Source organism: Lutra lutra, chromosome 6 (genome assembly GCF_902655055.1).
Source record: "Lutra lutra chromosome 6, mLutLut1.2, whole genome shotgun sequence".
Taxonomy (NCBI): domain Eukaryota; kingdom Metazoa; phylum Chordata; class Mammalia; order Carnivora; family Mustelidae; genus Lutra; species Lutra lutra.
In genome coordinates, this window is record NC_062283.1 from 62,604,868 (window position 1) to 62,617,286 (window position 12,419).

The 12,419-nt window shown below is 52.1% G+C and overlaps 1 protein-coding gene across 4 annotated transcripts in view; it reads right to left on the minus strand.

Annotated features, from left to right (window-relative positions):
- Positions 1-12,419, minus strand: part of CUL9 (cullin 9) — a 38,329-nt gene that overhangs the window by 19,031 nt on the left and 6,879 nt on the right. For 3 of the 4 annotated variants that reach the window (XM_047733510.1, XM_047733508.1, XM_047733511.1), the window contains 16 exons: positions 10,436-10,643; positions 8,162-8,358; positions 7,562-7,779; positions 6,639-6,888; positions 6,444-6,549; positions 5,669-5,896; positions 5,305-5,395; positions 5,013-5,184; positions 3,118-3,223; positions 2,680-2,775; positions 2,221-2,396; positions 1,619-1,752; positions 1,091-1,270; positions 796-905; positions 532-714; positions 232-392 (listed from right to left, as the gene is read on the minus strand). In XM_047733510.1, the coding sequence (XP_047589466.1) occupies positions 232-392; positions 532-714; positions 796-905; positions 1,091-1,270; positions 1,619-1,752; positions 2,221-2,396; positions 2,680-2,775; positions 3,118-3,223; positions 5,013-5,184; positions 5,305-5,395; positions 5,669-5,896; positions 6,444-6,549; positions 6,639-6,888; positions 7,562-7,779; positions 8,162-8,358; positions 10,436-10,643 (2,616 nt within the window). The remainder of the gene's footprint in view (positions 1-231; positions 393-531; positions 715-795; positions 906-1,090; positions 1,271-1,618; positions 1,753-2,220; positions 2,397-2,679; positions 2,776-3,117; positions 3,224-5,012; positions 5,185-5,304; positions 5,396-5,668; positions 5,897-6,443; positions 6,550-6,638; positions 6,889-7,561; positions 7,780-8,161; positions 8,359-10,435; positions 10,644-12,419) is intronic. The other variant, XM_047733509.1, reaches the window with a different exon arrangement.

Sequence of the window (12,419 nt, forward strand, 5' to 3'; positions counted from 1 at the left end):
GGGTCCTGCCACCCCATCCAGAACGTAGGTTCCTCTGTTGCAGCAGGCCTGGGTCACAGACCCTGCCTCCCGCCTCCCTCCCTGCTTCCTTTTCACCCCTGTCCCACCCATATCTGTATGTTAATCTCTCCTCTCCACTGCCTCCTCCCACCTCTTCCCACCACGCCTCAAATCTTCACCCTCTCTAGACTCTACCCCACTCCTCCCCTACCTCTTAGAACCTGCACTCACTGGTAGAAGTGCTCAAAAGTAGTAGCCAGCTCCAGGCCAGAAAGGACCATGATGGGCTCCAGGTGCCGCTGAAGTCGCCCCAGCATTTCCACTCCCGGGGCTCCACCAACCAGGCCGCCCTGGATCTGCTGGTCAATGTGCCTGGCAAACTGCTCACTTATCTGGGGGCAATGGAAAGGGCACCGGCCAAGCATGAAGAGGGCATGGAGCAGGAGAGGGGGTGGTGAGAAGAGTGAGAGGCAGAGAAAGAGGCGAGCGTGCACTGGCTGACCTGGCGACTGAGAGGCTGGGGGTACTCACATGGGCAGCGGTGAGAAAGGACTGCTGGAGCAAGGCGCCCGAGAAGCCACTGCGCAGAGCCACCGTGAAGGCTGCCCGAGGCCCAAAGAGCTCCAAGCCTGCTCTCTGCAAATGCTCATAGAGCTTACAGTATCGAGGCACGAAGTCGGGGGCCCTCCAGGCTGCAGCCAGGAATCTGCTGACCTGAAAAGGGAGAAGAAGGACCAGCAGATGCCACAGGCTGGCTGTGGCCCCCGTCTCAGACCGCAGCTTTCTTGCTCTCACCTGGCCCTGCACCACGCTCAGCCAGCACTGCGTTATGTTCCTCAGGCTGCTGCTGGGAAGGGCTGCTGAGGGCCCGGGGCTCCGGTCCTGGGCCTTACTGTTCTTGCTGACTGTGGAGACAGAGGGCGAGGGAAGCGGCTCTGTATCAGCCCTGGAGTGAATCAGGGGTCTAGGGTACCGACCCCTGGAAAGGCTCAGAGCAGAGCACTCGGGGAGAGCAAGATCCAAGATGGGGAGGAGCCAGGCACCACCACTGTCCAGTTTCTTAGCTCGAAAGGCCATTGCTGGGACTTACTGGGTCGAGTGGATAGCTCAGGAGAAGGCTCGGGTGGGGGCTCCACATGTACCAGCAAATGACAAAGGCGACGAACTCGAGAGGCAAAGGGTGCTGCTCGACTCAGGGGGTACTGAGAGCTCTGCCTTTGCTCTAAGTACTGATCCAGCAGCCAGCCCAGGGAGCTCACACCCTCTGCATCTAAAAGAAGACAGGTCAGAAACAGGTGATGGGAAATAGGGGGACAGAGAGCCCAGAAAGAGGAGAGAGAAGGCCCAATTACACAAAAAAGTCAGAGGTGGCCGGGCCCTGGGCTTACTTCAGCTGGAGTCTGGGGGGGTGCTAAGCAGGTGGGGGTGGGGTGGAGGAGAAGATTCAAATACCAGAGTCTCAGGGAGCAGTCCCTGGGGCAGGAAGGAGAGAAACACTGAGGTGACAGGCCTTCAGGGATAAAGACAGGGACCAAGAGAGCCAAGAGCGTTAACTCAGGTGATCCCTGGGAATCATTATGAGGGGCTGGTTAGTGGGGCCAGGGGTCGGGGTGGTTACCGGGGGAGGTGATGTTCTGCACCAGGGGGCTGACCAGGGCCTCCCAGCAGGTCTTGCCCAGTGCTTGGGCGGCCTCGTCATCAGGCAGGAAGCGATCAGCAAAATTCTGCTCGTGGCGCAGAACCCTGTTAAGTCTGGGGATAAGGAGTGTGGTCAAGGGTTTAAGGCACAGGTTTCTCTGCAGCCTCTACTCAAGTGCGGTCAGCTCCCACTCTTGTTGTGCTCGGTCCCCTAACCAGCCTGCTGCCACCAGCACACACTTGCCACCTGTGTTTCCCTTTCCCTCATGTCCTAGCTGCTGCTTTACCTGCAGAAGTCTCCCACCACCTACTTTTTTTAAAAAGGATTTATTTATTTATTTGAGAGAAACAGTGAGTGGGGGAGAGAGAGGGAGAAAGAATCTGAAGCAGACTCCATTCTGAGTGCACAGGCCAATGCGGGGCTCAATCCTATGCCTGTGAGTTCAGGACCTGAAGCAAAACCAATTGTCCAATGCAACTGAGCCACCCAGGCACCCCTCCCACCACCTCCTTCTTAACAGTGTCCTCCCAGCGTATTACCCTCTCTTCCTCCCAACCCAGCCCCCTGCCTGCGCCACCCACCGGGGACAGAGCTGGAGGAGGCGCTTGCGGTCCTCTGCTATGTCCCGGCTCCAGGCTTGTGCCCGAATGGTATAGAAGAGACATGTCCGGCGACACAGCTGCTCCCGGAAAAGTGGCCAGAAAGTGGGCTTGGGGCCCAGAACCTCCACGCCTCGAACCCGGGTGTCGATGCCGCCCTGTAACATGCAGACTCATCTACCACCTAAGCCACCCGGCCACCAAGTGCTACCAAAAGAAAGCCAGGTCTCATGCCCTGAGTTCCCCGGAGGCCCATGAGACATTCCCACATCTCTGGAACTCAAGAGGCTCCTGGGCCATCCCCCAGCAGATGCGTGGCCTGAGCCTGGCCCCCGCACGCTGGGGGACGCCATCACTGTGAACACCATCACTGTGAACACCCTGTGCTACCCCTGGGCTAACATAGTCCCCAGGCCAGCCCAGCCCCCTCCCTCGCCCCACCTGCTGGCAGCGCTTTATGCGGATCTGGATGACAGGCCAGAAGCGGTTCAGGTTCTCCAGGAGGACCACCCGGCTGGCGGACGGCATCACATTGACCTGATGGGGGAGGGGAAAAGGAGAGAGGACTGTCCACCTCCGGCAGTGCGGTTGGAGGGACTACTGTGATGGTGTGTGCGCTTTACTCATGCACTGAGCCCACAGACCCGTGCCAGTCTGCTTGGTCCCCTAACCAGCTTGCTGCCAAGCACAAGCACTTGTCACACACACTTGTCACCTGTGTTCCCCTCCCCTCCATGAACCCCGCTCTCACTGCTTAGGAGGCAAAGCCTGCCTGGGAGAAAGAATGTGGGAATCCTCCAGGGACTGGGTCCTTCCAAAGAGGTCCTGGGACAGAAGGATGGGGAGCAAGATCAAGGGGGGAGGCACCAGGGTCCCCACCGTGTTGAGCTCAGTGCTGATGGAGCTGGCACTATCGCCCCCAAACACCACCACCCTGGCCGGCATGTAGCTTGAGTCCTCACTGGCCACGAGCAAAGTCAGCTGCCTGGGAGAGGAGAAAACAGTCAGTTAAAACTGGGGCCCTGCTTTTTGAAATGACTTCACCCCACCACTTCCTCCTCAGACTCCTGTCCTTCTGCTGCCTCCTTAAGTGTCAGTCTTCCCAAAGCCTCTGCTCTCCTCTTACCTTCCCCTAACGTGACTATTTAAAACCATAGTTTCAACCCAAAACTAATATCCTTATGACTCCAAATCCACATCTCTACCCTAGACAGCTCCTCTCAGCTCTCACACTATGTACCCAACACACCCGTCCACGTCAGACTCCACAGGCCCCTCAAAGTCAACACGCGTAAATGGAACCATCAATCCGTCCACAGAAGCCTATCCCTCTTCCTACATGCCTCTCCGGAAGAAAACTGCCATCTCCCTAGAGTGCTCTGTCACTGTGACTTCCCCCATTCACGGCTTTTCTGTCAATGGCTCATCTGGGAGACTCTGGCCCTTGAGATCTGTCAGTCTGCCACCCTGTCGCAAGGCCCATTCCCTTTGCCTAACTGAAGACATTCATTTCTCAATGAGACCACACATAAACCTTCCAGCTCTCTGGCCTCCAACCCAAACTCCCATAATTGCCAGGGTGACTTCTCTTTTTTTAATTTTTTTTTAAAGATTTTACTTACTTATTTGACAGAGAGAACATAAGCAAGAGGAGAGGCAGAGGGAGAAGCAGAGTCCCCACTAGGCAGGAAGCCCGACACAGGGCTTAATCCCAGGACCCTGGGACCATGACCTGAGCTGAAGGCAGACATTGAACTGACTGAGTCACCCAGGTGCCCAAAGGGTGACTTTTCTAAATACTACTAATAAAAAAAATCTAGGGTTGCCTGTGGCCCAGTGGGTTAAGCCTCTGCCTTCAGCTCTGGTCATGATCCCAGGGTCCTGGGATCAAGGCCCGCATTGGGCTCTCTGCTCAGCAGGGAGCCTGCTTCCCCATCCCCACCCCCCACCTGCCTCTCTGCCTACTTGTGATCTCTGTCTGTCAAATAAATAAATAAGTAAATAAATCTTTTTTAAAAAAACCTAGTTCTGTCTCTTCTCTTCATTTTTTTTTTTTAAGAGTTTATTTATTTATTTGACAGACAAATCACAAGTAGGCAGAGAGGTAGGCAGGGAGTCTTCTCTTCTTTAAATCCTTCAGTGGCTCCCCCAGCTTCAGAACAAAGCTCAAACTTCTTAGCTCACAAAACTCTCTGTGGTCTGGCTCTGCCTAGTTTTCTGGCTTTGTCTCCTGCCATTTCACGACATACACCCTACATTCCAGCCAAACATAGTCACTTAAACTTCCCCCAAACATGTCGTTGTGCTTCTTACTTCCATTTTGCACATATGCTGTCCCTCTGCCTGGACTAGCCAATGCCCTCTCTTTATACATCTTTATATAGCTAATTTCAAAGCTCAGTTCATTTAACCCCTCTTTATGGAAGCCTTCTCTCACCTCAGGGTCTGTGTCACTTTTTCTTACTCTTACTGATTTTCCAGCTAGCTCCCCTACAAGACCACAAGTTCCCTGAAGATGGGTACCATATCTTACTGTGCTCAGAGCCCCAGACTGGCCTAGTGCCTGACACAAAGTATACATTAAACAAGTACCCATGGAAACAGTAAATAGGAAAGTTCTCAATATCCCTCAACACCATGCACAGGGCAGTGACATCTGTCCCTGGTGGGAGGAGTCATGTATATGGGCGCTTGGAGAAGGTATACTGGGGTGTCCCAAAATATCCATGCATACGTGTGTGTGCAAGCACATGCATGTGTGGGCATGTTCCTACCTGACAAGAACGCCCCGGTGCATGTGCAAGGTGATGTAGTGGGAGCCGGTGCTACCATTGGACTCCCAGTAGGTCTTGGGGTTGCGGTCCGTCAGCTTGCTGGCCCGGTGGGGGTTGGAGGACACCTCTACCTTCTCCCAGCACTTGTCCTCCTTCACCTCCACACTGGAGCCTGGGGATGGGGGGCAGGGGTGGCCGTCACAGCCTGGTCACTTGAGAGGGAATATAGGAAAGGGAAGGGGAGAACAAAAACTGGGATGCAGGCCAGGAGAAAGCAGATGGGGGCACAGACCCTGGCAGAGATGCCTGAGGAATACGTCAAAGAATGGGATGTTGATGGGCTGATGGGTCCGTCTGTGGTCTTCGATCTGGCCCAGCACCATCTGCAGCCAGAAGAGCAGAGAGAAGGGGCATGGGGAGGAGGGAAGAATATGAAGAACACAGAGAAACATATAAGAAGAACAAGCCAAGGGACAAAAAACACTCAACCCTCTTCTTCACATATTTGGGCAGAACAGGACGATCGCTGGGTAACAGCTGGGAAACACGTGCCCAGATTTGCCGCCACTTGTGCCAAACAGGGACCCACAGTGAATCCCCTTCCCCTGCTTCTGGCTTATGTTCTCCCTCAGCTCTGGTCCCCCGAGTCTCCTCACCTGAATGCAGCCAGCCAGGATGCTGGAGGTGAGGTTGCTGTAGAGCTGGGCATGTTTCTCACATTCTGTCACCAAGTCCCGGAGCTCACAGGCCAGCAGCAGCTGAGCCGAGTGCTTGTCCAGGACTTTGGAGAGGGCCTCCTTGGCTCCCAGGCAGCAGAGAACCACAGCGTAGTCCTTATGCATTGAGGCCAGGCGATGCAGAAAGCAGAGGAGCTCCTGGACGATCTGAGCCCAGAGCCACGGGGATTAACGTATGGGAAACAAAGGGTGGGCCCCGGAAGGGACAAGGGGGGGCTTTAGAAAAGAGAACACGGTGGATGAGATTTGGGAGAAAGTTGAAGGCACAGGGAAAGGAGAGTACCCAAGAAGGTTGGGACAGAGCAGTAGGGTGCTGGGACCCCCGAGCTGGCAGAGCCTGGGCACAGCTTCCAACGCTCCTTCCTGCCGGGCCAAAGCTCTCTCAACAAGCCACCTTGGTGCCTGAGCCTCGGTCCACAACGCACAAACCCAGAAGTGTGGAGAGTGAGAAACGCTTGGATTGGTGAGTGTGGGCTTCTCCTAAACCCAGAATCTAAAATCCAGCTGCACCCAAAAGGTTTATACTTCAAAGTCTCCAGTTCTGAGGACTCTTAGAGGACAGTACTTCCTCCCCGCCCCTCTTCCTGTTCAGACCCACCTAGAAAGGCTGCACTTGGCCATCCAAAGCCTCACAAGGTAGCTGGTGCCCCAGAAGCTGCCTTTCCCTCCCCCACCCTCACCAGGGCTCTGGTACCTCAGAATCACTGCTAGGGCCACTGAGACAGTTGAGGCAGGGCTCCAAGACCTCATGCCAGGGGAGGACCATTGCCTCAGGGTGATCCAGCAGCCGGGTCATGATCCTGGTGAGAGGAGAGAAACAAGCAAAGTCCCTGCGGTCTGTCGGCTCCCCGCGCCTCTGATGCATGGGTGCCCCAATAGGCCCCCTCACCTCAGTGCGGTCAGCAGCAGAGTTTTGTTGGGCCCCGGGGCGTCCAGAGTCCTCAGCAACAGGAGGAAGGGCTGGGTCTCCTGCTGGAGGAGCTTGAGGAGGGGCCTCACGGCGCCCCCTGGGCCGCCCTCACGGCATAGCACCCGCTCCAAGCCCAGCAGGAGCTCTGCGGACGGGCCCCCCACCAGGGATCGGATCAGGCGCTCAGGGGACCCATCCTGGCCCTGGGTACCAGGGGTTTCCAGTGCTGCTGCCCAGACACATGCGAGGGAAAAAAACGAGCATGAAAAGGAGGCATGCAAATTGGTCAAACCGAGAACTAGGCAGGTCCAAAAAATCACCCTTCGGTTTTCCTCCCGTCAGGAGGATGTGTGGTTTGTACCAAACTGTGGGGGATTTTCTTCTCTGGCCCCAGATCTATAGCTAGGTGCCCTCTGGGAAAAAGCGGAGTATGGCGAACACTGTCACGTTCAACACAAGACATTTTTAAGCTCATACAGTCATACAATGACCTGTTATTATTAAATAGTAGCTATGCTGTTACATCAGCCAGTAAGTATAAGCTATTATAATCACATCCCCCTACTATCTAGCATGGTGGCATCACAGGTTTGATTTTTAAGTAATTTCTACACCCAACGTTGGGCTGGAACTTACAACTCCAAGATCAAGAGTCACCGGGTCTACTGACGGTGCCAGCCAGGCACCCTGCATGCTAGCTTTAGACATATAATTTTCCTTACCTATTCTAGAATCTCCTCCTTTTGGCCAGGAAGTTCTACTTAAGATTTAACTTGATTTACTCATTTCCTGGAGGTTCATCACGTCTTTCCAGGAAGGTGCTAGTACATAAGCCTTAGCTCTCCTGGCCACAGGCCGGCACCGCCTGGTTCCTCGAAGAATTGACCCCCCCACAATGGTACCTGTGCGCTCAGGACTGCCTGGTGGCTCTGAGTAGCGATTGAGAAGCATCATGAGGATGGTGCGTGTGGTAGGCATGGGCTCGGTCCCTGGTGTTATCCCGGAGTGCCTGAACAAGGTGTCTCTCAGCTCTCGGGTTATGATCTGGTCCCCCAGAGTGTGGTGGTTGCACAGAAGCAGGTTGAGCAGGAGCAGACCGTTTCTCACTGCAGAGGAGCACCTGGGAGGAGGGAGGTAACCCGGGGAGAAATGGAAAGGGAGTGAATGCAATGGAAGCAGAAAGCCAGCACAAAGGGGAGGAGACTGTGGCTGGGGAGGGAGGAGAAGGGCTCCAGGGCTCCCTCTGAGGCCAGGACATCCGGTTCCCTGACCTCAGGTCACTCCTCCCAACCCCAGGAAGGAAGGTCAGCATGCCCTGCTCTCTCTGGGGCTCTCCCTCCTCCCCTCCACTTGGTCCCTCTCCCAACAACAGTCAGAGGGGGCCACCACCGTTTCACCCAGAGGTAACAACATAAAGGGAATTTCTGAGAAGCCTGTGAGATGTGGGCGGGGTGGCAGTGGGGCTTGGGGCTTAGCGGGAGTTTGGAGGGTGATGCCCTGACCCCTCTGTGTTCAGCATCAGGATCACGGCTGCAGGGACAGTAAGGAGCAGGCTCTCAGAGCCTGGGCGGGTGGCTGAGTCAATGCTGGCGAAGATCTCTCTGGTCATCTGGGCATCAAACAAAGGGTGGATAGAATCTCGGCCAGAAACAAAAGTGGGGATCTCCGAGGAGCTGGCAATGGCCAGCATCTTCAGTGCCTGCAATGGGGATGTGGAAGCAGAGTTAGCTGTGGGCAGGGCCACCATGCAGAGAAAGAGGAGAGCCAGGTCCTCATTCTTAACTCCAGACTTTGGGGTGGCTGAGCTGTTTGCAAATAGGTCAAGTAGGAGGTAGAAAGGGAAGAGGTCATGACGGGATATCAAATGCTACAAACAAAAAGAGAGAGATCAGGAAAGAAAGCAAAGGGGAAAAATGAGGCTCCATGGTAAAATCAGCCCGCCACTTGGCTCTGCTGGCACCAACGCCAAGTGGCATGGCCGCCCCCTCCCAAAGCTTCCTAGGCAGGGCAGTGGGGGAAGGGAGGAGAATGTCACAGCATACAGTTGTCTTTGAAGGCTTTCCTTGACATTGTCTTCCATCTCCCTGGACCACCCCTCCCCTTGCAAAACCTCCCTTCTCTCGAGTTCCAGGACCCCATAGCCTCCTGGCTGGCCTGCCTCTGGAGTTCCTCTTCTTAATCCTTGACCATGGAAGCTCCTGTCCCGTTCTCATTCTGCATTCCCTTCCTGGGCAATCTCATCGGCTCCCACAGCTTCAATTACCACCAAAAGGCTTACACTCCCAAACCTACATTGCTTGGCCACCAAAGCCAGTAGCCAACCCTCCTCAACAAGACTACCTGGGTTGTCTCACAGGAAAGTAGTTGGAATTATAGGGGAAAATATTTGGAATCGGTGAATTTGCTTGCTGGTACTGTAAAGAAAATTCAATTAAGATGAATGCCATACCATTTGGAGTGGAGGCTACCTTCCCTGGGAAAAGTGTTGACCCCTGAGAAGAAAGCCACCAGGGATAGAGATTAAGAACAAATTCTCAGGATACTCTTCCTTAGAAGGCCTGAACTCTCCATGCATATGCTACCTCATAATGAGGCTTTCTCCCTTTCGTTACCCCCCACTCCTCAATTAGCTGAATTCTGTACACCTGAAGTTATAAACAGGATGATACAATTCTGCTACAGGGCAAGAGTTTGAATTTAGGGGTAAATGTATTTCGGTCATGCAGTCTGAGAGGGTTAGGGAATTCTTTGAGCAAACATGGCCTAGACATGAATGCCTGGCTGCTCTTCAGAGGAGGAGCACATAGCTGGCCCCTTACAGGAAAGAGCCTCCCAACCTCGCCCTGGACTAGCCTGCTCTCAGGGAACCTGCGCACCTGTCCGCACTGTTGCCATTATACTGTCGAAACCCACCATCAGCACCGATCTGGATGAAGCCCACCCGCCCCGCTCAGGGACGGGCTATACAGAGCACATCCTGCCCACACCTCTTATCAGCCAGGACTTGTGTCTGGAGTAGTCAGGAAGCCAATTCTTCTGTGAGCTCCCCTGAATGGGCCCCCCCCCCTTCCCCATCTTCTCGGCCCCAGGGGTGGGGGCAAAGCACCACATCAGGCAAGGGGATGGATATTTTCTACGTAAGGGTACCACTCGGATCAAAGTGTAAAAAATTACTTTGTCGCATGCAGAAAATCAGTCTCTAACCAAACACTTCACTGTAACTAAAAAGACACGGGAAATTCAACAAACCGAAAAACTCAACTCGGGATCTTCTCTCCATACTTATCCTCCTCCCACATTCCCCCATGCATGGAGTAAATGGCCTCCGCCTCCCCTCTGCTGCTCCGTTTTAAACCTGGGAGTCATTCTTAAAAGTATGCTTCTCCCTTTCTCCCAAACATGCACTCAGTCTCCAAGACTGGCCAGCTGGAACCTTCAACACACCCCCTGCATCTCTCATCCCAAGGTCTCTTCCCTGGTCTAAATCGTCACAGCACCTCCCTGCCCATCTTTTTTTTTTTTTTTTTTTTTTAAGATTTTTATTTATTTGACAGAAAGAGCACAAGCAGAAGGAGAAGCAGGCAAAGAGGCAGACTTCCCACTGAGCAGGGAGGAGCCCGACTCGGGACTCAATTCCAGGACCCTGGGATCAGGACCTGAGCCAAAAGCAGACGCCCAACCAACTGAGCCACCCAGGAGTCCCCCACAAGAGCCCCCCCGCCAACAACCTGTCCCTCTCGCCCATCACTCTCTCCCGCTAGGCCCAGTCCACTCACCGCCAGCCCGGCCTGCTGCACCAGGACGGAAGTCTTATATTCTTGCATGCAAACCAGCACAGCGTAGATGCCGCCCTCCCTGGCAAACAGTGGGCGCCACTCATGCTTGGTCATGAGCAGGTAGAGGAGGCGCAGGGCCAGCACCACCACCATCTTCTCTCCCACCTGGTTGGTCAGCAGCTCCACCAGCATCTTCACAAGCTTCTCTCTTAGAAGAGACATTGGAGTTCCCCATCCCAAAAGTCACATCTGACTTCCTACACAGCCCTCTCCACCCGTCTCCAGCCTGCTCTTCTCCTCAGGCCCTCTCCTCTCCAGGCTAACTGACTGCCCCTGACTCCTCACCATGTGGTCCCAAACTCTGGCTCACCTGTTCACATAAATCCATAAATTAATGGAATTCTAATCACAATACCATAGGAAATAAGCAAGAACAATCGAGAAATGTTTAGAAAGAGCAGCAGACCTGTGGCCTAATTGTCAAAATATGAACTCGTGAAAATTAAAACTCTAAGAAACGATGCAGGGTAGATACAGGTCACTAGATAAGGAAGGCATCCCAGCCAGTAAGAACTCCAAGAGCCACGCGACCCGTAAGGTGGGGACACCCAAAACAGTTACAGCAGGGACTCTGCCTCACTCTGTCAGCACAAGGATATTGCAAAAAGATTTTAAAATATTTAGAAAATAAAGGGAAATATTTTTTCTAATCCTGGAGTAGGACAGACCCATTTAAAACCTAAAAGCCATTCAAAAGTTTAAAAATATTCCGCCCTAAAATCCTAAAACTGTCTGCAAAGTTAAGAGAAGCAATGTGAGGGAGAGACAGTCCTTCGGAAATGCTGATCTTAGGGGAAGAAGAAGCACTCCAGAGTCCCTAGATTACACTGTGCATCGCAAGAAGGAAAAAACCGGAATTATCTTTCTCCACAGTGAGAGAGATGTATCTTGAGGAGGTGGCCTGGGAAAGTTCTGTCTTTATTTGTCTTTTCTCAAGAGCTTTATGATGATAACAACATGAATCAAATGGACTTCCTATATAAATCCCCTTCTGTAGCCAGGATTTACTATAAACAAGTTAATACCCATCAGTCATATATATGAATGTAAATGTAATATAGAAATGTAAATAAGGATGTTTACCAAAATGTTAATAGTGACTCTCTCTGCAAAGGGTTTTCAGATGGTTTTTACCTTCATAATTTTCTAACTTTTTTATAGGTGGTATATATTATTTCATATTCAGAAAAGAATTAGTAAGATTTGGGAAAAAAACAAGATATACAAAATATAAATAACAGATTAATATCCAGATTGCCTACAAATCAGTAAGAAGAAAACAAAGACCCAGTAAGAAAATGGGCAAAGGAAAAGAACAGATTATTTATACAAGAAGAAACACAACAAATACATGCAAATATGCTTAAATTCACTAAAACTAAGAAATTAAAGATACCAATCGTTTAAAATTCTGCCAATCTGATAAACAAACAAACAAACAAACAAAAAGATAATATCCAGTGCTGGCAGATGTGAGGAAAACAGATCCAGTAGAACACTATATTCAAACTTGGAGATAATCCTCTTTCAGAGTCCTGTGCAGCAGTGAGAGTAATGATGCAGCTCTGTGTGGACAGGCATGGAGAGCCCTCTCAGAAATACTGAGTGTTGGGGAAAAGTTGTAGAAAAATGTAGCATGATTACATAGATTTAAACACAAACTCAGAAAATGTTCTATTTCCAAACACACTGACAGACATAAACCTGGGGAAGGTCTGAAGAATCCCCAGCAGACTGACAACAGTGGTGGAAAGGGATTCTGTCTTTTCCTTCTATGCTCTTTTACATTCTTCAGATCTTTTTATTTTATTTTTTTTTTAAGATTTTATTTATTTATTTGACAGAGAGAGATCACAAGCAGGCAGAGAGGCAGGCAGAGAGAGAGGAGGAAGCAGGCTCCCTGCTGAGCAGAGAACCCGATGCG